General features: G+C 42.8%; 1 protein-coding gene across 1 annotated transcript in view; it reads right to left on the reverse strand.

Annotated features, from left to right (window-relative positions):
- Nucleotides 1–682: 682 nt before the first annotated feature.
- Nucleotides 683–25,229, reverse strand: part of LOC310939565 (SRC kinase signaling inhibitor 1-like) — a gene marked incomplete at its 3' end in the record, with an annotated part of 62,851 nt that continues 38,304 nt past the window's right edge. Inside the window, exons 6-18 of the mRNA XM_083904340.1 lie at nt 19,490–20,439; nt 18,862–18,951; nt 18,418–18,458; nt 18,057–18,080; nt 15,280–15,440; nt 14,171–14,346; nt 12,895–13,025; nt 11,236–11,383; nt 8,775–9,099; nt 8,131–8,482; nt 7,889–8,031; nt 3,903–4,052; nt 683–835 (exon numbers count right to left, since the gene is read on the reverse strand). Coding sequence (XP_083760466.1) covers nt 683–835; nt 3,903–4,052; nt 7,889–8,031; nt 8,131–8,482; nt 8,775–9,099; nt 11,236–11,383; nt 12,895–13,025; nt 14,171–14,346; nt 15,280–15,440; nt 18,057–18,080; nt 18,418–18,458; nt 18,862–18,951; nt 19,490–20,439 — 2,844 coding nt within the window. The remainder of the gene's footprint in view (nt 836–3,902; nt 4,053–7,888; nt 8,032–8,130; nt 8,483–8,774; nt 9,100–11,235; nt 11,384–12,894; nt 13,026–14,170; nt 14,347–15,279; nt 15,441–18,056; nt 18,081–18,417; nt 18,459–18,861; nt 18,952–19,489; nt 20,440–25,229) is intronic.

The raw sequence follows: 25,229 nt of genomic DNA on the forward strand, positions 1-25,229 counted from the left end.
TTCCCTGTCATCGCTTTGCATAAATCCCCAGCTATTTTCATTTTCAGCCACAGCCACATGCTAATTAGCCCGTGCAGCCGCTGCCAACCATCTCTGCTCTTTAACCTTCAGGTTTAAAGGATAGGTGACACACACACACACACACACGCAAAGAGAAAGAAAGAAAGAGCAGCATGTGGTCGTTACTGGAAAAACAAGAGTGAGCGATAATGAGAGAGAAGATTCGGGAGAAAAATGAGAATTACATGTTTGGATCACGGTGAAATTCTGTCATCGTCACGTTTGACCTTGAGAGATGAAATCGCTCCGTGGCATTGTTTTACGAGTTACAACGTGGAGGTAATGACGGGTCCGAGTCGACGATAAAGCTACTTCATAATCTGTCACGAGCACCGAAAAAAAAACAACCTTTTCCTCGGAAGGAAACGAAAACGACGACACAAAAAAACCAAACTTGATCTAGTCCAATAACTCAAATGTCACATCAAGAAGTTGTACAAATCAAGGTTTCTTTCTGCAGACAGGTTTTTTTTTTGTGTGTATAATCTCATATTGTCTGCTGGTTTGAGCCTATACAGTTTTTCTTTATCTGGCAGAAGTTGCAGGGGAGGAAAACTTCCTTTTTTTTTGAAGTGACAGCAGAGAGGAGGGTGCAGGCGGAGCAGTCAGACGGTCGGAGGTTTTAGAAGTGGAATACCTGCTGCTGGCCCTGGACTTTGGGGAAATCCTCTTTCTGCTTGCGGGTCTTGGGCCTCTCCAGGCTGCCCTGCTGAAGGTGTTTGAGGCGGGCGGCGACGGTGGGACCCTTCGTTGGCCCCGGAGAGCTGCTGCTGTTCTGTGGAGTGATAAAAACAACCGGCAGTCAAACGGTTAAAGATGTTCACTTTGCAAAAACCCAACAACAAATATGAACTGCGAAGGCTGAAATCTGCACGAGATTGGCTTTCTGTTCTGTTCTGTTCTGTGGGCGTTCTACAGGGAATTACAAAGTGTGATATCGTCTTCTAAACATAAATCCATATCAGACGCCTGTCGACTTTTTTTTCGGTTCTGCCTGCGCGATCTCATCTGCGGACGTAAATAAAGACGGACGACGCGTTGCCACGTCCCACGACACGGAAATGAAAACATGCACTACCGTTCAAAAGTTTGGGGTCACTTAGAAATGTCCTTATTTTTTGAAGGAAAAGCACTTTTTTTCCAATGAATATAACATTAAAGGTGCCATATGTAAGAATGTGGCCAAAAACAGTTACTACATTCAAAATCAAAATACAGAGGTCTTTTAGGTTTCGTTTTGCGGCGAAACTGGCAACCCGTGGTTGCTCGGCAGCTGAGACTCTACTGACTGCAATGATTGGTAGCAACGGTAGGTGGCGCCACATGCCAAAACATGATTTCAAAACATAAACATGACATATTTTGGCTGTACTGTTGTTGTTGGTGAGTTCAGTTTGTTATATGAACATTATTCCTGAGTCTCTGTGACATATTAGGAGGATTTTATGACAAGTTGCTTTAGATTTATTACATAATGCACCTTTAAATTAATCAGAAATACACTCTATACATTGTTAATGTGGTAAATGACTATTCTAGCTGCAGAAGTCTGTTTTTAATGGCATATGTACATAGGTGTATAGAGGCCCATTTCCAGTGTTCTAATGGTACATTGTGTTTGCTAATCGCGTTAGAAGGCTATTGGATGATTAGAAAACCCTTGAAAACCCTTGTGCAATGACGTTAGCACAGCTGAAAACGAGTTTTGCTGACTTCTTTGACGAAAGCAAAGTTCATTATTTTGAATAAAAATCATTATTTCTAATCTTGTCAATGTCTTGATTATATTTTCTATTCATTTCGCAACTCTTTTGATGAATAAAAGTGTGACTTTTAATGGAAAACACAAAAAAATTGTATAGGTGACCATAAACTTTTGAACGGTACTGTGCTATTTTGACACACTAATCCTAATCACAACCATCAGAAAGTACAAATATTATACAAGTATTGATATTATCCTCTTAGCACGATAACTGACCTAAACGCCCAAAGTGAATAGAAGCAGCAGCTGAATTTAAAACACCTGCGAGTGGTAAAGAGATCCTCTTTATTTTATCGCCTGCAGCTCTGCTGTCTTTTATTTTGACAGCTAACGACTTAGTGCCACCGCGCGATAATTCCAACCAAAACACGTCTCGTCTTTACTCGGCGAGACGAGTCTCCCGAGTTGTCAAGGAGTGCACTCGCCGCCGCTCACGCAGCCTGCGAGGCGCCACTAAATACATCATCATCATCATCATCAATCCGCGTGATCTGGAGTCGGCACTGACTCGCTGCGCAATCACATCATCGGTTACAAATTACATGTCAGGCGATAAAAAAAAAAGGTAAAAAAGAGAAAGAGGTGGAGAGAAAACTTCACACACACACACACACACACACAGACACACATATTTGTCTGTGAAGCAGCAGATAAAAGGAGAGGTCAGTTAAAAAGGTGAGAAAGAGAAGATCTATAACCACACTGTGTCACTTGTGTTGTGAATATACTTTTTCTGCTTTCCAGTTCATTTTTAAGGCTCACGTATATGTGCAAAGAAAGGATGATTTCTATTTCTCACAATACATTTGTTAGCCATGTACCAATTAGTTTATTGGAGGTTCCTCGCAACTTTTTGGGGGTGAAATTGGGCGATGCTGCCTTTGTTTCTTACACCCCGTAAACTTTGGATGACACTACACTCCAAAAGGTTTCTTCTAGAAGGGCTGAGGTTCTACCTGGAACCATTAGTTTTTCAAGGGTTCTTGGTAACACTAATGATTCCAGTAAGAACCATTTTGATCCAGTGAACCCTTTAAAACCTCTTTCCTGAATGAAGGGTTTTAAAAGGGTTTTTGGTAACAGTAGGGTTCCAGGTGGAAACTTTATAAAAAGGTTCTACCTGGAACCAAAAACCTTATATGGTTCTACTTAGCGCTTTTATTTCTAAGAGTGTATCCTTAAATATCAGAGAAGCAAGCTCACTAGATATTTTTAAAAGAAGACTTAAAATTTATCTTTTTATTCCAGCCTTTTAATTTGTTTATAAGTTAAAACAACACCGGAGTCCAGGCACCGTTTACCAGTTAGCTCTGTTAGCCGCGTTAGCTCCTTTAGCGGCGGTTAGCGCGCCTACAGTCGGACTGGAGCGGTCTGTTCATTAAACGAAAAGAGCAGCGCTACAAATAACCAGCGTACCCGTGTACTGCGTATGTGCGCCTCTGTTTTTAAAGTTTAGCGTTACTTTAGAGACTCATTTTAACAATCGGGAGTCACGTAAACATGACGTCACGTCGCTAACGTGCCCAGCACTAAAAATGATAGTCGTACCATAACCACGTGAAAGTCCTTATACAGGTAACCTTTAAGTAAATTAGGCCCTTGTGAAATGTGACATGTCTGAAGTTGTTTTTTCCTTAATTAACTATCTGTGTAAGTGGAACTCAGATGTCACACTTTGTTGTCGTCGCCTTAATTGTGACACACTGTTTAAAGACGAGTTAAGCAGAAAACACTCAAGAGTAAAAAGGACGGCAGCGAGTTAAAAAAGTAGTAGAAGAAGAGTCGACAGGTGGCAGAACGCCGCTGTTAGTTTTGGATTTACCTTTCCGGCGTGGGGAGAGGTGGGCGTGGTCTTTGGTGGGATGCCGTACGGTTTACTACACTCTTTTACAGGCGTTCTCTGAAATACCTTGGGTTCACGGTTGTTGCGTGAAAGAACGAGGCACAGACATGTTATCACACCGACACGCAATGTGTAAACGACACACACACAAAAAAAAACACCACACGCAAAAAAACGTTTGACACATCCGCATGATGACAACGACGAAATTCACATCACATCACACGGTCTCACCTCCAGCTCGGCGATAATCTTCTCCTCCTCGTCCTCGTCTTGAATAGCAGACGCCGCGATCACGGGCGGTGTCGAGGCAGGACGAGGTGCGTCGCAGGGAGTCCGCCTCAACTTCACGAGCGTCTTGGGTATTTCAACATCTTCCTCCATCTTAAAAAAGCCATAATAAGAAGAAAAAAAAAGTGTTTCTGAGTGACTGGTTGTAATCTACATTTTCACTTGTATCAATACAGCTCACAGCAAAGGTCCAGAAATGCAAATCAAATGTGTTAAAAAACGAGTTAATCTTTACCTTAACCCACTTATGACCATCATGATAGTCAGGCCGTCTGACATTATTTTGATTTTATGACTGTTCACTCTTTGAAATAAGGGTTCCAAATGGGTCCTTCTGCAAGAGCTGAGGTTCTACCTGGAACCATTTGCTTCTGAAAAACCCTTTCCTGAATAAAGGGTTTTAAAGAGTTCTTGGTGGAACCCTCCAAAAGGGTAGAACCTTTTTATAAAGGTTCCACCTGGAGCCAAAAAGGTTTTCTCCAATGAGGACAAGCTGAAGAACCTTATATGGTTCTTGAGAGTGTAGAATTGTCAAAAATGTTCAAAGAGTGAGTGCTTCGGCCCCTTTTTTCAAGATAACTTCATCTTTACTTCAACAGTTACTCAACCGTAGAGGAGTGACTGTACACTCTTAGAAATAAAAGTGCTAAGTAGAACCATATACGGCTCTTAGGCTTGTCGTCATAGAAGAACCCTTTTGGAGGTTTTAGAGGGTTCCACATGGACCCCTTTTAAAACTCTTTATTCTCTGTATTTCAAAGGGGTTTTAAAGGGTTCTCTGGATCAAAATGGTTCTTACTGGAACCATTAGTGTTACCAAGAACCCTTGAAAAACCCTTTCTTTGGGAAAGGGTTTTTCAGAAGCAAATGGTTCCAGCCAGAACCTCAGCCCTTGTAGAAGGACCCTTTTGGAACCCTTATTTCTAAGAGTGTACTGAGAAGCTAATGACACGTATGTGAGCTCTATTTCTCTGCTATCCAGTAGTTTTTGAATTTTCTAAACATCACAAATGGTCTAGGAGTTGCGGTAACGAGGCGTACGCATGCAAAATCCTGTTGACGATGACAGGACGGATCAGAAGGTCTGATCTGGATCAGAAGGTCTGATCTGGATCAGAAGGTCTGATCTGGATCAGAAGGTCTGATCTGGATCAGAAGGTCTGATCTGGATCAGAAGGTCTGATCTGGTTCAGATTAATCGAACTATTGCTTTAATTCAGAAGAATAAAATACAGAAGAATGATGCAATGTAAAACTGCACCATGCTTAAACCTTTTAGCCCCTAAACCTTTTTGCTTATTTTAACCATAAAAGGACCTTTACTGCATGATAAAACAGTGTATTAAACATTTAAATAATGCAGGTGTACACAAATAACAGCTTTTGCATGTTAAATTTGAAAAGTAGTATAAAATAGCTTTTTTTTTTTTTTTTTTGTCTCTCAGTGTGCAAAAACAGGCCAAACATGGAGACTATGTACGAGTGTTCATCCCACTCTCTCCTCTCTGGAAACATCACAAGTGAAATTACTGTAATAACCACACATGTTGGCTTTGACCACTGAAACAGTTGGAATTTTTCATTTGATTTGTTCTTTTTGTACAGGCGCTAACTCTTTAAACTCTCTAACTTTTTTTTTTGGAAACAATTAAATAAGAAGTAAAAACAAAGCAGAAAACTATAAAGCAGTGAGAAGAGATGCAGGACGAGAGAGAGAGAGAGAATGGTTCCTTTGAATCCAGTCTTTTTGTTTTCACCACACAAACAGACTCTGTTGAGCCTAATGAGCTATTTGTCACACTCTTGGCTGAACTGTGAGACGGAGACAGACCAAGCACCTCCTTCATTTAGCAGCGCTGACTGCAGAACAGTGTGTTTCTTCACATCAGCAGCTGAGGCGAGAACTGTTAGACACTTCTCTGTGAAACAATTGTCCTATAGTATGTTTTTTTTGTAGTTTACACACGGATTTGCAAGGATTAGGAAAGAAAAGCAGAAAAGCAGCTCGTTACAAACAACCTCACTGTCTAAAATAATTGAATAAACACATAATTATTACTTGTTGTTACCGACATCGAATCTAAGATTTACTAACGTGTTTTTGCATGTTGGTCATGTAGCAATTTAATACACCCACGCTTCTCCTGGGTGCTGGGATTAATGCAGCCATACGGCGTCATTAAAAAAGGTGAATAATACGCAGTCGGTCGGGTTTTTATAGGCGACCGACAAGTTATTTGCTGAATCACTGCCTGAAGTTTACTACTGTTTGTGTGGGAGAAAACATCGTCGTCTCCGGGGGGAGAACTGGCGCGCAGGTAGCTCGTGTTGTTTATCTACATAATGGCGATTGTGACGCCATAAAGCATGCGGAGAACGACCAGAGAGATTCGCTTATCTCTGGACAAAAATCTCACAGGAAACGACTCGATACTCTCCGCTGTGGGTGGAGTGAAGGTCACATAATAAGTTAATGGTTATTGACAGAAAAGGCTGTGAGTAAAGAAGGAAAAATCTCATATATCTCGGTAAATGAAACAGAGTAGATAAGGAGGAGAAATGTGAAACGGTAGAACTGAAGACGATACAGTGACAAAAGGGACGACTTGACCCCCCGCTCAATCACAACGGCTGAGTTATCTAAAGAATCTTTCCAGATTAAACCAAGACCTTGAAGAACTGAGGCTGATCTGGACACACAATTAAAATTCGGTTACACACCTATGTCTACGTCGCTCGGCTGGCCTGGGAACGCCTTGGGGTCCCCCCGGAGGAGACTTGGAGGAAGTGTCCTGCGAGAGGGAGGTCTGGGCATCCCTTCTCAGACTGCTGCCCCCCGCGACCCGGCCCCCGGATAAGCGGTAGAAGATTGATGGATGGACCTATGTTCCGAAATCCCTGTGTTCCCCGAAAGCCCTACACGATACAGAATGCTAACCCTAACCCTAACAGACATCGACTGATGCCGTGTCTGTCGGGGAACATTACGCTGGGGATAAATCCGCGCTTCCCCCAACGCGTATGGCTCGTTCCGCCCCAACGAAACACGTACCGCGGGCTTGACAGCGCCCTCCACTGAAAGGCTAGGCCAGTATTTGAAATGTGGAGGTTACTACATTGTGATCTCAAAGCGCTGATCGGAACAGGGCAAGGAGGTCAAACCTCATAGGGCTTTCGGAACATAAGGCAGTCCCCTTAAAATTTGCTCTCAACCGAGAGACAGAGAGCTAACTAGTGTAGCGCAGTAGCAGTTTGCTCCTGCCTGAAAACCAAATCTTAGTCAATAGGAATCTCATATTGTTGAATATGAGACTGATTTCTCAACACCGATCACGCAACACAACTTTTTCTCATTTTGAATCTGTCGGATTGACCAACTTTAACCAATTTCATTCTTATCTTGATTAAAAATGCAGGCTACTGTTTCTATCTAAAGATCCGACGTATACAAAATTCGGGACATCTGCTGGTAAGACTGTATCTCAATGGAAGACTCCTTCGCTCAATCCTTCCCTTTCCCAAGCACATCAGGGAACTACGGTGGCCATCGCATACCACAAATAGGTGTCATCAACAACAGTGTTTGTCCGGGCAGAGCTGTAGTTAGCTTCTGCTTCAAAATGTAATGCTGAATAAGCATGGCAGTACCGGATGGCGGTGGTCAATATCTGCCAATAAACCCATCAATATGTTGCACACTGGACCTTTAAATGTTGATTCTTTAGTCGCTTGCAACTCAAAACTCCATTTGTGAAGCCCTCAAAAAGTCTTAAACAACACATTACACTGATTTTCTTATTGATCACGTGACACAAACACAAAGCCATGAAGAATTATCTTCAGAGATATCTTCAGATTTTCTGCATGAAGGACTCCTGACTCCTGAGACCTAATCCCAACATTGGGGGTTTAGCGTTTATTGATCCTACCTTCAAATTCTTGGTGGTGACGATGACTTCTCCAGTGCGGTTGGTGGTGAGACCGTGTGCCGACGGGAAGCTTCGCCGCGGCGGAGGCGGCGGTGGGGACTTGGACGGTTTCTCTGTGCGGTACCTGGCCACACTGAGGTCGACTGCGGACAGAGGACAACGCGTTCCAAACTTAACACCGTGAAACCTCGGAAACACAAACCTTCCTTCTACCAACGAACAGATTCACCGCACAGACTCACCTGACCCTCGCTGTGAGCCGCCCCCCTCCATGCTGTTGAGCTTCTGCGCGGCCAGCTGCACTTTGCCAGGCTGCTGGTCCCCGCCGGGTGGGGGGGTCGAGGTCGCGGTGGCCGCGGTCCCGGTGCTATTGGTGGTACCGACTGCGGGAGCGGCGGCCGTGGTGGAAGCTACCGGGATGGTGATCTGCGGCTTGGGGGGCACTGCGGGCTTGTTGATGTGTTTGGCAGCAAAGTCGAGGTCTGGGATGGCCTTCATGAGCTCAGCCTGGGTCTCTTCCAGCAGGCGATTGATGTCCTGGGCGCTGAACTGGGTCAAGCTGGCACGCTTCTCCTCCCAGTCGCGCTCCGCCGCCTGACACATACACAGATAGAGAGAAATGATAAGACGGAGGGTGCAAAACTCCCTCAAAGGCAAAGCAGACCACAACATAACTCACTGTGTGTTTTCTGGTGTCACAGACAGATGGCATTATCACCAAACCGCTGTGCAAAATGTAATCACCTTCAAATGCAATTCCACATGCAAATGGGGAGGGGAGTGAATTACCATCTGGCTGATACCAACATATTTACACTGTTGAATAATGTGCATTTAGTGTTGGGGCGACGCATAATTGCATGACGCATAATAAGCAGCTGATTACCAGTCTGACTTCGGCTGACACAGACTTATCAGCAGGTCGGCGGCTCGGCAGCTCATCGAGAACTCGATTTCTGAAGGTCAGGGAAGGTTGGATGTCCTGCTCGGGGCCCGCGGCGTCCGCGTTGCCGGCGGACACGGGCATCCAGTTGGCCAGGCCAGCGCTGGTGCTCAGGTCAGAGAGGCTGAGGGGAGGACTGTTCAGGATGTCCAGCTCCGAGCTGCGAGTCGCGTCCTCCGCTTTCCTCTGGGTTTGGCTGGAGAGATCTTCAGGGCCTTTCCACATGCCCTCGGTGACTTGTCTGTACATATAGGAGGGATACAAAACACTACAATACACACGGGACACCATCAAGGTCTTACACGGTGTTAGCATAGCAATATGGAAACTATGAGAGACAAATAAAATACATTCTAAAACTGTAATGTTTAACTTTTAAACACAAAGAAATGTTAAAAAAAAAAAAAAAAAATGTCATTAAAATCACAAGCTCCACATGACCACATGAGTTTTTCATTATAGCGATGTTAGATCTTGTGTCGAATGAGTGGAAGTGATTTGTTTTATGTCAAAAGGCAGACGAGGAGGGAGGCAACAGAAACATTGCGCTAGTAAAGCAAAACAGCTGCAAACTGGCTGGAAAACACACTGAAAATGTTCATTATTTTTTATACTGAAATTTAAAGGTGACAGAGTGGTCCTGTTGCACATAAATGTTAGTTATGGAGGTCTACTTACATATATTAACTTGTTTATATGGTCAAAAACCTCCTAGTTGCTGTAAACGAGCCGATAAAAATCCTCTTTTCTGCCGGTGTTTTTCTGCTGCGAGATTTCAGAGTGAACTTTCAACCCCAGAAGACAGAGTCTTGTGATTTGCCAGTACTATCCAGCACATCCGTTCTCAGAAGCGCAGCGCCCCCCTCTGGAACGGTGGATGCACTGCTCCTCATTATCAAAACATTGTTTTAACAGTGTTTAAAAATAGCTTCGTCATGACTCCCCGCCGCAGTCCCTTTTATGACTTTAAACCGGAGTCAGACCCAGAGTCAGAAGACACTGTCGTTCGTGAAACACCTCCACATCGGACGTTATTCTTCTTCTGCGGTTCAATGTACGCAACCGGATGTGCCCGGACTAGTGCCCGGACTAGTGCCCGGAGCAGGACGATCGGTTGTTCAGGAGAACCGCTGCTTACGTAACTATTACGGGATTTTCAGTGATCTCGTTGAGCCCCGAGATTACAATAAAACACAGCGTTCTCATCAATGGCTGAACTGTTAGTTTCGAACCGTCAGGGCTTCATAAACAAGGTAATGACGCAGATACACACCAAAAAAACAGCGTTAATAGGAACTTCCGGTCTAGTTCTGCTTTAACACTTCAAAATCTATTCATTATAAATGGTTAATACATTATCTTTACATGCAGTAAGTTGAAAATAACAGATATTGAGAGGTTTTTCTGGAAAAAAAGGGCAAAAGCACTTACTCTACTTACATTTCCATGGTTAAAATACGCAACAAAAAAGTTAAAGGGTTAAATGTCTTATATTTAAAAGTACAACTGAGTGTCACCTTCCTTTAAAAAGCGCTTTGCAAATTAAGTCTATTGCTATTATCATATAATTCCCAAGGAATGAGAGGAGGAAACTAAACATGAGCGGAAACATTTGATGAAATAATCATCTCTAAGGGAAGCTGTCTGACCACCACAGCATCTCAAACTGTTATTAACTGCATCAGCAACACTGGTAGAAAGTGCTGCCGCAGTCTGCTCTCAGTAAACTCCCACTGATGGATCTCTCAGTATTCAGAGAGTAACTTTTCCTCCAGGACTGACAGGTAATTATTCACTGTCTGACGCGGGCGCTCGTTTTTTTTCATCAGTCAAATAAAAAAAAAGATGAATGGACGCGTGGCGGCGGCGGAGAGGCCGCATTTCTGCTTTAAATCTCTTTAATGTTTCACGTTGGATATTTATCCTTGAAAATCCTTTGTGGGAATCTGTACGAAAAACTAAGAAAACAAACAAAAAAACATGGGATTTTGACGCACCTTTTCAGGCGTGTGCATTATGTTTAGTATGCCGGAGAATTCACAAAAAGAAAGGAGGTAAATGCTAACTTAAATATCCACTCAAGGTCACAGTCAGAATTTACGACTGTTATAAATGTCTTAAATCACGTAGACGGGCTCAATGTGAAAATAATCAAAACACTAAATTAGAAAAGTTGAAAGGAAACTTACTCAGAAAGTCAATTATTATACTATTATCAGTCGTTAAACTTGGTTATGACATAGGTCGTAGGATGAACTCCACGCACAACAGTGTGTCATGTGGTTATAATAAGCTTTAAAGCAGCCAGAGAGAAAAAGTCACAATTGTCAAACAAAAAAAAAAAAAAGGACAAGAAAATGGCTAAGTTAGCTGGTGTGTGGTGACAAAACTGAGGAGCGTGTACCTGCGCAGCATGCTGAGCGCGTCGGTCATGGTGTTGCAGCGCTTCAGCAGGGCGTCCAGGCGGTGAGGCTCCTCTTTCAGGAACTTCACCGCCTCCACCTCCACCCTCAGCACCACTCGCATCTTACTCTGCAGGCTGGGGAACTGGTCTGCAAGAGGGAGAGATATGGATGTGTTCACAGATTACAGCGAAAAAGAGACCTGATATGATGACAGGACGCAGTTTCAGAACATAATGTGGATGATCCACAGGGATTATCCTTCCACCTGCGATACCCAACACATGGATTAAGCCACTGCTGCTCATTGTTGAGCTAACTAGAGACCGGTCTGTACAACGAAAGTCCCTCAGAGGTTTAATATTCAAGTCAGAGAGTGGTGTACACAACCAGAAATGAGAGTATTGAATATTCATAAGTCAGAGAATATTCAGGAATATTAATTTGTGTTTTGGCAGTGACATAAATTCGACACTAAATTCAATACTGTCTTAATTTGCCGTCGTATTTCTAATACCACTTCGAGCATAGTAATTACAATGGTAGTAGTGTAGTAATAATCCTCAAAACACACTCACTTAGTGATTACTTTACATTTAAGATGGTAAAACCGTATTATTACTTCCCCCGTGACAAAATTATTACCATACAATGACCACATTTTACTAGAGCTGCAACTAGCGATTATTTTCATGATTAATCGATTAATCGTTTGGTCCATAAAATGTCAGAAAATGCTAAAAGAAAAAAAAACGTAGATCGGTGTTTGTCAAACCGGGAAATGACGATGTCCTCGAACGTCTTGTTTTGTCCACAAACCAAAGTGATTCAGTTTTTTAATGGTTTCTTTGTTATGTGGTGCAAATAAACCATATAATATTCACATTTAAAGGGACACTGTAGTATTTATGGGTTTATATAACCCAAAATCCACTTTTTTATACATATTATGTGCTCCTGCATTGTCTAGTCGCTGTATAATATTCTTTGTTTCATTTTCGTAGTGTTTCAAAAAGTCATGTAAAATAACATGGTCGCGGGTCGCGGTTGCGTTGCCACTGTTAGCAGCGAGACGCCATGTTTCTACCGGAGCCTGTAAGGACAAACGCGAGAGAACAAATCAAGCGTCGCTTTACTTGTAGTGGAAGCCCCGCCTCCACTCCCTCGCCTCACAAACCTCATCTGCTGACACGGAGAAAGACGACGAGGACGATATTTGACCGGCTGCGGATACCGTATCGCTCAGGGTAAGGGAGGGGGTGAGCAGAGGAGCAGTTCTTTGTTGTACATTTCAGAAGTTAAACGTAAATCAGAAATCTTGTCATAATCATGAAAAAAGCTTCAAACTGCACTCAACTCTGCATTTTACCAAGTTTTACCAAACATTTTGGAAACAGAGTAAAAAAAAAAGTAAATAAAGATACAGTCAAAAAAGAAAGAGCAGCATTTTCTTCTAAAATCTAAAAGTATAATTTTTCACATTCACTGGTAAAAGAACTGAGAGACGCAAGAGCTACTTAGCGTCTGCGTTGACTGAAGCACGCTGACAAATGATGAAATACTAATGAGTGTTTCTGGGAAACTAAATGGAGAAAAAAACAATAGGCCTGTGAAATCACTGCTCCATCACCACCGTCATACACACACAGCAGCGCACTCACTTTTGAGCTCAGTCAGCGTCTCTCCCAGCATCCTCAGTTCTTTGCTCTTCTGCTCCACTTCGTGCTCCGTCACCAGGCCGTGGTTGACGGACGAATTCCTCTGCAGCTCCTCCACCGATTTCTCCAGGTCACTGAGGACGATCGGGACACAGAGTCACAGATTTGACAGCTGTATAAGAGCTTTCCCATGTACACGTCACAGATTTATTGTATGACCTTTTTATTTGTTTTGTTTTATATTTTCTACAGTGTTTTATTGTTTTATTGCATGTTTTATTGTTTGTTCTTAGGTCTATTAGGTTGTTTTTAAAGTGCTTTATAAATAATGTAGGATTGGATCGGATCGGATGTGTAAAATGGTCAAACCTTTGATTTAAATCATGACATATTAGATCTCGACCGTTGGTTCTCAAAGTGCAGCCCGGGGGCCAATGGTGGCCCGCAGAAACATTTCTGGCGGCCCCGCAGTGAATTACAGTTGATAGTTTTAATCTAGTAGGTACTAAGCTTGTTAAATGTTTATTGGACATTACTGGATACAGACCAATAAGTGTAAACAAAAGTACTGAGTATTTAAATGGTTTCTATATGGTGAATTTTAGTGTTTATTGGGTTATAAACTGGTAATAAGCAGGTAGCTACAGCCCCCAATTACTAGCTATTTACCCAGTAAATATATGGTAACAGAAATGTGTTACTTGGTATTAACCTGTAATTAGAAGGTAAGAACAATGGCCAAAATACTGGGTAATTACACAGTAAATTATAAAGCATTATTATATTAATGCTTAAATTACATTATATTAACGCTTATATTACTTAACGCTAAACTGTAGAACTGCAATCTGGTCATTAAAATTATTACAAATGGGATTTCTTTCTGTTTTTTTTTTTCCTTTTTATTCTTTGGTGGCCCTCAGTCCAATGTTGGGTTCCTAAATTGGCCCCCAGGTATAAAAAACTTTGAGAACCCCAAAAGATGGTGAAGAAAACAAGTCACAATGACACACACACAAGCAATATTAAAGCATAGTATGCACAAGGCTGCATCTGCATGTCCAGTCTGTGTATTTAACTTTGTTGATCAACCCAATCCATTAATTGAATGTTGAAAAGTTAACTAAACTTTAAATGTTTAAAAAAAAACAGTATTGAGGTTCGATAAGCCAGTCCCCACAGCGTGTGTGAGGTCCCCGCTGTTAACACGAGAAATGACTGAATCTAATTAATGTTCCTCGTCGTCACTCGTAATCAATCGCGCTCTCTCTGGACTCACTGCAGCTGCTGGATGAGCAGCTCCTCCTGGTTGAGGTACTTGAGTCGCTCCTCCTCCACCAGGAGGCGCTGCCTCTGGAGCGGGTCCTCCTGGGTGCGCGTGGCGTCGAGCATCATGAGGCTCAGCTCCGACTCGGTCTGCCTCAGCAGGGACAGGACCGAGTCCTGGTTCTCCAGCTGGGACACAAGAGTCATGTGATTAATTAAATAAATGAATAAAATGTGAATTTTTTTCCCAAATTTTTCTCCTCATGAAGGTTATTTTTGTTTTTCTTAAGTGTTTTGCAAAGGTGCTCATTTTATAGTAATGAGGAGAGTTTACACTACCGTTCAAAAGTGTTTTCCATTAAAATTCGAACTTTTATTCATCAAAAGAGTTGCAAAATGGATAGAAAATATAGTCAAGACATCGACAAGATTAGAAATAATGGTGTTTTGCTTTCGTCAAAGAACCAGCAAAACTGTTTTCAGCTGTGATAACATCATTGCACAAGGGTTTTCTCATCATCCAATAACCTTCTAACGCGATTAGCAAACGCATTGTACCATTAGAACACTGGAAATGGGCCTCTATACACCTATGTACATATTCCATTAAAAACCAGACATTTGCAGCTAGAATAGTCGTTTACCACATTAACAATGTATAGAGTGTATTTCTGATTCATTTAATGTTATATTCATTGAAAAAAAAAAGTGCTTTACCTTCAAAAATAAGGACATTTCTAAGTGAAGGTAGTGAATATCCAGCCTCTGTATTATACCACTTTCTAAACATCAGAGGCTGTAGGAGTGCTTTACATAAATTACATTTAAATTGATAAAAAAAATAAAAAAGTTATCCTATTATTCCAAATAGAATACTTCTAGAAAAGTACTGCAGCAATTAAAGAGTTTTGGGATGTCTAATTAGCCTTTTCACAGTTTTAAAGGGACTAAATTTTCAGTTCATTCCATGTCTTTAGGCAGCAATTTATTTTGTAGGTGTACCCAATAAACTGGCAACTAAAAGTATGCAAATAGACTTACAGATAGTGAAATGAAATCCTTTTTTCATTCATAACTGCACCACAAACACACACACACACACACACACACACACACACACACCTGCGTGTTGCGCAGCTGCGACAGCTGCTTGCGCAGCGCGTTGGTATTCTGCTGCAGGCCCTGCAGATGGAGTTGCATCTGGAGACGGGACACCATCACAGGCTGGTTGGGCCCCGAGGGCGGAGGTGGCATTAGGGCCAAGGGAGCAGAAGGTGTCAAAGCTGCACATGTGCACAAGTGCTGTTTTAATGTAGGGAACTCCATTCCATTAGGAAACAGTGGACGTTTGATAGAAGTTGTCCCAAAGACTTTATATTGGATGAAAGAACTGAAACCTTTCATCCAATAAAGAGAAATTAAATTTCCAGAATTTGGCAGTAGAAGTACTTCAGGACAAGTTCTATGTGAACTGAAGGTCAAAGGTGGAGATTACATCTTGCATACTTGGTGATAAACAGCATGAGTGAGTGAAGGGGCTTCGTGAAACAAACACGGTCAGTGGTGAGTCAGTTATCTATTATCAAAGAAATGTGTGAGTGCTTTTCCAACACAGATCATCTCCTGAAGTGGCAATAAAGACAACAGGCTTAGACATGATGCTCTGACAGAGGTTGAGATGAGGAGTCATGGAAAATAACACACAAAGAAAAGCAAAAGAAGACAGAATTGACAGAATTGGGGGGGGGGGGAGTTGCATTTTGAATTTTTGTCAAATGAATTGCACTCTCAGTCCAGTGTTTGAAACTTCTATTTCTTATCATTCTCAAGGTCCGGTGAATTACAGAAAAGGAAGATACTACTATAAGTATGTTTTTGTCTAAGTGCAAGTTAAAATAAAATTGGTTTCTGCCAACACCTGGGTCGGAACAAGGGGGGTTTGTATGTTTTCTCTGGGTCTCACAGTCCAAAAACATGCAGATTTGGGGATTAGGCAAATTGGACGCTCTAAATTGACCCTAGTGTGGCTTGGGCGAGTTGTCCAGGGTGTGGGGTCGGCATCGGTGACCCCCCAAGACGCACATGTGGAGGATAAAGTGGTAGAAGCTGAGTGAGTGAGTGGTTTCTGTAGCATTATTTTTTATTTTAGGCTATCGTATTTGTACTGCAGCACAAACAGTGCAGCTATACTGAAGAGTATAAGCAGTGAAGGCCACTGTTTTTCCCTGACACGCCTCAGAAAGGGAGGTGTGTCCACTCTTTGCTGCAGTCCCCGGTCTCACCATTAGATGTCACTAATGTGTACACACTAGTCCTTAAACTATATTTAGGTTCTACATGGGTGTTTTCATTCATACATCACCTCGGTGACAGTCACCCTGCTTCACTTTTTAATGATTCACTATGCCCACAATTGGGCCATAAAATAGGTGCAGAATGTTAAGTGTGTGTGAAATATATGTGCTCAATAAAAAAAAATATATATAGGTTGTTAAAAAAAGAAAGTTATAACCCAAACACCTCAGCGCTTCACCTCCACAGACAATTAACTTCCAACTATAGCCGCGGCGCGTGTCCAGCCGAGCCCAAAGGCACTGTGGGGTTTTTTTTGTCGGCCGTAATTTAAGACCGATATAGACGAGTGTCTGACAGCGGCTCCGAAGCTCTTTGGTCAATCTCACTGTAATTATCCATAATATCTATAATGTATAATATGAAAGTGTGAAGTATCTGTAAATCTTCAGCGGAAGTTAAATGTTTGATTAAGAGATCTACTTCAAAGAAGAGTGGGAAAATGAAGTTGTAAAAGGCTTATCTATGATTCAACACGAGGATGAGACGTTCAGATAAGAAGAGAATATTCATTTAACTCCCTCCCTCTCGGTTAATTGTAACGGAGAAACGCGCGTTCAACAAATAATTCTGCTTTTTTTTTAAAGGTGCATTATGTAATAAATCTAAAGCAACTGTGCCATAAAATCCTCCTAATATGTCACAGAGACTCAGGAATAATATTTTGCAGACTGCAAATCATGTTTATGTTTTTGAAATCATGTTTTGGCATGTGGCGCCACCTACCGCCGTCTACCAATCATTGCGGTCAGTAGAGTCTCAGCTGCCGAGCAACCACGGGTTGCCAGTTACGTCAGAAAACCTAAAAGACCTCGGTATTTTTAATTTGAATGTAGTAACCGTTTTTGGCCACATTCTTACATATGGCGCCTTTAAAAAAGCTCCCAAAGAGTGGTCCTATCGCACATATATGTGAGCTATGGAGGTCTACTTACATACGTTAACTTGTTTTTATGGTCAAAAACCTCCTAGTTGCTAAAAACGAGCCGATAGAAATCTCTCCTCACTGAAGCTCCCGTCAGCCGCGCTGTTTCAAACTGAAATCTCACCCCCAGAAGACTGAACTGTGTTACGACTTTGACCCGGAGGAGTCAGACGCAGAGTCAGAAGACAAAGTGAAACACCTCCACAACGGACGCTCTTCTTCTTCTGCGGTTCAATGTACGCAACCGGATGTGTCCGGACTTGTGCCCTTAACAGGAGGATCTGCTGTTCAGGAGACGGGATCCTTACGTCAACAATTCTAGGCTTTTTCCAGACTGCTTGCAGAGCCCGAGAATAAAATAAACGCCAGCGTTCTCAGCAGTGGCTGAACTGTTTGTTTTGAAATTTTAATGCTTCATAAACGAGGTAATGGCGCAGATACGCGCCATACGCAAAATATCGTTAATTAGAACTTCAGCATTTATGTCAAGCTTCAAAAAAATCAGTCAGTCCGATTTTATGCAACTCAAATGAGGAGAATGAAGGAACGCCAGATGTGAGGGAAGGTAAATCGACACACAAACAGGGGGAACAGTCACTCCAGAAACACTTCAGGTAGCTACCTTTCTTTTTTTTAGTTCGTCCGGCTAAAATAAACAAACACAAAAAAAAAGCATGGGCACCAGTTACACAGCAGCAGCAGCAGCAGCAGCAGCAGCAGCAGCAGCAGCAGCAGTAGCAGAAAAGGCCGGCACATACACTGTGCTTTGCGAAGAAGCTCAAAGCAGCCTCAAAGTCAGCCATTACGACCACATACATATGATGCATTTAAAAGAAAATTATACTGGAAAATAAAGGAAGCGGTGGCAGCTCTGTGAGCAGGAAGAAGAGCCACTTTACATGGCTTTAAAACAGGCAGCTGTGACGGGCAGTGTATATAGATATATATATATATATATATATAGATCGGTAGTGAAGACTTACTGTCAGTTCCTGAGCAGTCACTGGCTGACTCAATCTTCTCCCTGGAAGAGGCAAGTGTCACAATACATAATACAGTCAGAACACACTTTATGATTCAGCGACTGAGAGACACACGGCTGTTGCTGTGAGGTGGAAAAAACGCTAGAAATACATGTGATGCTTGTGCTCATATTATGTTAATTTCCATTTGTCTACCATAAGGAATCAACACTTGACTTTCTTTCTTTCACTTGCTCTGCATAAGAAGAAAGTGTGTGCAGGTGAACTGTGGAGAACTGGTGCTGTTTTAAGGGTAAATATTGATTTGACTTGGGTTGAAAAACCCCTTACTTGCACATTTAGTGACAACAACCATTATTGAATTACTTCATTATTATTATTTTTTCCCCCATATTTTCTGAGTTTTGAAGGAATAAAAAATGTGAAGTTGAGTATTTGCCTTACGGGCTTTCTGCCTCAGGCGCTCTGCTCAAGACTCTCTGCAGAAGTCCTGTCAGGCTGGCGATCTGCTTCTCCATGGCCTCCATTCGCTCCCTGGATGGATGGATATTCAAAAGAGAGGTCACATTTAAGTTAAGTTGGATTGATTTACAATATGAATCCTGTTATAGGTATTGACACGTTACGGCAGCTTGATGATAGAAAACATGAACGCCAAAACAGAATTGCAGTCTAGCAGTGGTTTAGCAGTGGTTTAGCAGGGTTTTCTAATCGTTCAATAGCCTTCTAACGCGATCAGCAAACACAATGTACCTTTAGAACACAGGAGAGATGGTTGCTAGAAATGGGCCTCTATACATTCCATTAAAAAAACAGATATTTGCAGCTAGAATAGTTGTTTACCACATTAACAATGTATAGTGTATTTATGATTCATTGAAAAAAAGAGCGTTTCCTTCAAAAATGTCTAATCAAATCATTTCCTCAAACTTTTTACTTGGTTAGTTCGACTTGTTTCAAAGTTGTTGACAGGTCGTACAACTTATACTGCAGGTGCATATTTATCCTGATTTATGAATACACCCGTCGCATCCTCAGTCATAAAGAACTCGAGAGAACATCCGTTCCTCACCTGGTCTCTGTCTCATTCCCCAGCAGAGGTGATCCATCCCCTCCAGGACCAGCCATCAAACACAGCTGCTCTGACGTGAAACCCATCCCTGGACCCGGGCCCCGAGCTTTAGGACTCTCTCCAAACACGGAGGAAGTCACAGAGTCCCTCCGCAAGTTCTGCCTGCCGGGGGAGCCGCGTCCGGGTAAGGTGCCTCCGTAAGAATCCCTCACGTCTGGTATCTTCTGCGGGGAGGAAGGCGGCGGCACGCGCAACCCCATCGCCAACACGGACGCGGCGTAAGCGTCGTTGTAAAGCGGTCCTCCTGGCCTGTAGAGGGCTCCGCTTTCCATCAGCTCCCCTTGTAACGCGGCCGCTGAATAGGAAGTAAGGGAGCGCACTGATCCAGCTCCTCCACCTCCTCCTCCTCCTCCACGGCGGTATAAGGAGCCATACGGGTCGGCTCTGGCTGGGAGAGGGGAGTGAGGACCTCCTGCGAGACTCAGGCGACTCGACTCTGGGCCCAGAGAGTAAGGGTCCGCGTAGATCCCCCCACCGCCGCGGTCGTCCCCCCTCAGCAACACCATGCTCCTCGACCCGCCCACTTCGTCGTCGGGCTTCACGTCCCTGCGCTCCAGGATGGCACTGGAGGAGGAACAGAAGGCCGCCTGGGGGTGGTGGGGCTGGTGGGGCTGGTGGGGCTGGTGGGGCTGGTGGAGCTGCTGCTGCTGGTGAGGAGAGGAGTGGTGGGACTGTGAGTGTGGGTGCGGGTGCGGGTGCGGCAGGGAGTGGGTGTTGTGCTGCGGACCGCCGTAGGACGAGGGCCTGCCGCTGCTGTAGAGGAGGCGGGCGCGGGACGGGGAGCCTTGGGGAGGCGAAGCAGAGGAGGAGGAGGAGTGCTGGGAAGACATGGGCGGGTTGCTGAGACGGCGGTTGGGCGGAGAGTCCTGAGGCGCGTAGACCATTTCCCTCTGTGGATAAACAGAAACGGAACATCAATCAAATCAAGGGTACTTTATTGTCTCACCAGGGGAAACAACATGACAGAGAGAGCTAATAATAGATTCAGAGGATATAAATAACACAATATGAAAGATGATTGTATGTGCCCTTTAATAGAAGGTAATACCTGAAACTAAAACACTGTCACTGTGCCAAATGTACATGAAGGCTGGACATTTTACTCTTAAATAAATGTACTTTTTATGTTATTATTTGTTTCTAATCGAAGAACAGTTATGATCCTGCAACTAGCTTTTAAAATATCGGTAACACTTTAGCGCGTATTAACACCTTCTGCAGGGAAAATCATAATAACAGAGGTGGAATAAGGTTATGTAGAATAAGGTGCTTAATGATTACTAATAAAGGGCTAGTACGCTACTTACATATGTTCGTAAAGCAACTAGTTAATGGTGAATATGTGTTCCCTAATCTAAAGTGTTACCAAAATGACTTTATGTCGCAAGTTTACAGAAAAATGTCACATCTCAGATTCAAGAAAGACCCTTATCATGTCCCCTTCAGTACACTTGACAGCTTATTGACTGACAACGCACGAATGGGGTTTATCTGTTGACGTCCATCCTAAATGTCACAAAGAAAGGCAAAGCAAACACGTAAACAAAAAAATGCTAAGCGGCAGCAGAGTGCGTAGAAAGTAAAAGCTTTATATTGGAGGCGAGAGTAATAGCCGCAGTGTGGAAACACACACACACACACAAAAAAACCGACAGGACGCTAATTGCTCATGACGCAGCGCGCTATACCTCCTGAAGAAGATGCAAATTGAAAAACCAATATTTCCACATAATAACCCTTAGGCCTCTTACAACAACACCCCGTGGACGGCCTCAGAGCCGGCTAATGACTCGAGTGCCATCATCTTCCATCTGGTATCTTAGCAACAGCCTCACATTGACACCATCCTTTCACAGTGCCGAAGACACACACACAGGACAATTCATTCCACCTCTAAGACCCCCTCAAGTCATGAGACGTCGACCGGCGGGTACCACGCTGCCCACAGATTCATCCCAGAGAAACCTTTTTCAGAGCTGGAGCAACTCTTGCAGCAGAACGTTTGCCAATCAATCTCATCCTTAACCGTCGTCACAGAGGCCTGGATGGACTTCCAACTAATCCTGGTCGTGGCTTTTGTGGTCTGCAATCAGGGAATGATGTTTCTTTCTGATCTCTCAATAAGCTCAACACACACACACACACACACACACTGACACCCATAAAACTCAAGGTTTGCTAAGGCTGTAAAATGCTAGGAAGAATCCAAAGCACCTGCATGAGCTCAAGATGGCGACTGAGAGAAAGCGGTTGACCTCCAAAAACATCGTTGGGGCAGCGGTGGAGAATGAACAGTGACAGGCAGAGCAACAACGGCTCACACAAGCAAAAGGCCTCGGGGGGTTTGACTGACGGCAAACGAGAACTATAGCGAACGCGTCAACAGAGTTGAATTCATTTCAGATTACGCAACGTTTTTTCCACAGCATCGACTCGATGTGTCCATTTTCCATACTGTAGTATTTGAAGTTTGTCATTATTCTCGCAAAGACAGCGTTCTCTAATTAGTGTTTTTCCCATTTCCATAATGACAGTGTAATTAGACGGCAGACAAAAACGCAAGGTCTTAACGAAACAATGCAAAAAATGTGAATGACATCATCTGTTGGCATTGTTTGTTTTTTTTGCCACCAGCTGTGAGCAAACACACACACAGAGCCTTTTAATTTTTGCCGGCAGTTGACTGATGAGTTAAAATAAGTCCCAGTGTGACTTATCAGTAAAGAGCGCGGCCCCACGACGGGAGGGATGTTTACTTACAGACGCTGAAACTCAGACGAAATAGAATAAAGGTAACGATAACGACAGCCAACGAGCAGAGCTCCAACAATTACCTGAGATTAACTGACACGTTCATCAACAATCTGTCAATGACTAGTGGTTATTGCTCTAAAGGCCACATTTTACTTCTACAACTGCGCAATGCGTTATCCAACTGCGTAACCCGATCAGTAGGGGTCGCTACGCAAGGTTGTTGCGCTTCTGGCTACAGTGAGCAAGGGCGTCCGAGAGAGAAAGACTGTTGTTGTTGTTGCGACACTGAAACACAGGTACTTTTAATACAAAAAATACGTGAAAGAGTGAGGAGACGTGTCCGGAGGTGGTATGTACGTCCACTAAATGTACCGAGACCGACGAGGGACATGGACGAAGAAACCCTCTTCAGGTACTTCCGAATGTCGGCTGGTAAATAGGATGAAATTCTACGCCGTGTGCTGCCTCAAATTAATCACCAGGGAACCCGCCGCATGCCCGTTGAAGCCGCCCAGAGACTGGCTGAGGACCAACCGCAGCCCTTGCCATCGCCGTTGTCCCTTGACGGAGTGACGGACACTTAAAAAATATTCTGTGCAGCCGGAGACATTGGAGAGGCTCTCCGACGACGTAGGGGTCTCCGTAACTGACGTAGAGCACTTTACGCAGGAGTATAAATTGGGCTTAAGCAATTAAGACAGAAAGGGAAGCTCAGCTTCCTGTAATATGGTGTCAAATATGTGCATTTCAATACTAAATGTGTGCTAGAATGCAATTAGATCTTGTCACTAGTTCGTTCACGTGATTTTCGTATTCCCGTAGCATTAAAACCACTTGAAGCTCAGCTTCAGCTGTTCTCTATGGGATGGCACAGAATTTTTTATTTTTTTTTTCACTGTGCAGATTGGACAAATGTGGCAAAAAAAATCACTTCCATGGAAGCTCAGCTTCTCTGGGAGTCAAAGGAGCAGTGGGCGGGTGCCGGTTTTTGATTGACAGCATTGCAGAAACATATACACGGGTTTTTCTGCCTCAGTCCTGTGTGGATTTTGCAAAAGGAAGTCCGTAGACAAATAGCTGGTCGTGTACATATGCACTTTTCAATAAAAAATAGAATTTCAGATTTACATTATTATCTCGTTTCCTTGTTCTACTGTTCTCTGTTTGCAGAATTCATGTATCTTGCTATCTTCTCTACGGAGAATCACATCTCATTTTGCCGCTGTTATTATCTGTAAGTGTCACACTTGGACGGCGTTTCTCTACAGCACTTATTATCCCTGTGTCTGTTTCTTCGTTTACAGTCGAGATCATGGACCCACGTTAGGGTCACATTTTTTTTTATTTTATGGTTATTATAAGTTCACACAGAAATGACCCTGAGGTAAATGTTTGCGGTGACACAACGGCGATAATTGGGATGTTGCTGCATGTGTTTCATCCTCTCTTCAGCGACTGAAAACACAGTCGCTGTTTGTTTGTGTTGGAGCTAACTAGTCATGCATCTAATTGCTCCCCCCCCCCCCCCCCAGATTAATAACGCAATTATAATTACTGAAATATAAACAGCATTGTTGTTAAATGTCGTCTTCCATTAAATGGACAGGTGCAAACCATAGCGCACAAGCACGATGTGTGAGTAAATAAATCAGCCGACGTGGGTGACCTCACGCGGTGGCTGATAAACCGAGTTCAAGCCGCGTCTCTCTGGGAAATCCGGTATATTCTATTCTGGTTGTATTTTTTTTTCCCCCTCCTACTAAAAACCTCCTGCTGAGTTGTCTTAGCATGTCGCTGTAAGGACTTCCTCCACATCAAAGCTTTCATTGATTTCACACTTTCAGAACAGTTTTTGCTGATTTAGTGCTGGATTTAAATACATGCCGGGGCTGAATATTATAAGTTAGTCAAAATGTGTTTTTTTTTGGAAACAATTAACTACTTAGTAGTAGCAGTAACTTCTTCCACACTGAACACCCACTGCTGATGTCCCACTTTTAGATAAGTAGCGCGCATAAAAAGAGCTTTTATTTTAGAAAATGATCACACTGTTGTTGTGTGGACACCCCGGGGAGTTGGAAGAGTCTGGTTTGAATCATTTGCAAGCCGGAATGGCTGGTAGATTTGTTGCTATTTAAATTTTTCGATTTTCATATAAGCCGATTGGATAATTCTGGGTACCATATTGTAGGGTCTATTCATTTCATTTTTTTTTTTATAGAGATGTTTGATCGTCAATTTGTAACTTTTTTTTCTTCAATGAATAAATCATTTCTTCTTACAAATACTTTGCTACTGTACCTAAGTACAAAAATCGTGTGTATCTATACTTTACTTTGTTATCTATATTTCTAGAAACTTTTACTCTACATTTTCTATATAACTATCTTTGTTACTTATTACTACCAAATAAAATCAGAAGAAGAAGAAGAGTTGAAAGACAACTCCACCTACTACTGAGCCACCATGGCTCAATCCCAACTCCTCACTTTTTAAAAATACTTCTAAAACGTAAGTACATTTTATATCAGAACATTACTTTTAATTCTTAAGTACAGTACAGTAAATGTCATAAAATGATTTTTATTTAAGTAATATTATATAAAAAGTGACTTCAACTTCCACCAAAGTCATTTTCTGGTAAGATATTTGTACTTTTACTCAAGTATCACTTTAAGGTACTTTAGACTAGTTATAAAAGGAACAATACACAAGTTGTTGTATGTGAGTGAGTGTGTGTGTGTGTGTGTGTGTGTGTGTGTGTGTGTGTGTGTGCATAGACGGTACACACTGTATTTACAGTCCATTTTAAAATACGGCTGCTTCTTCAACTAAAACAATCCAGGTCCGTGACCGTGAGCCAGTCCTCAGACGACTGCACCCCACCGTCCATCATCTCCCAACAGTGTTTATGTTGTTTTACAGT

This window comes from Microchirus variegatus, assembly GCF_963457635.1.
Source record: "Microchirus variegatus genome assembly, chromosome: 17".
NCBI lineage: Eukaryota > Metazoa > Chordata > Actinopteri > Pleuronectiformes > Soleidae > Microchirus > Microchirus variegatus.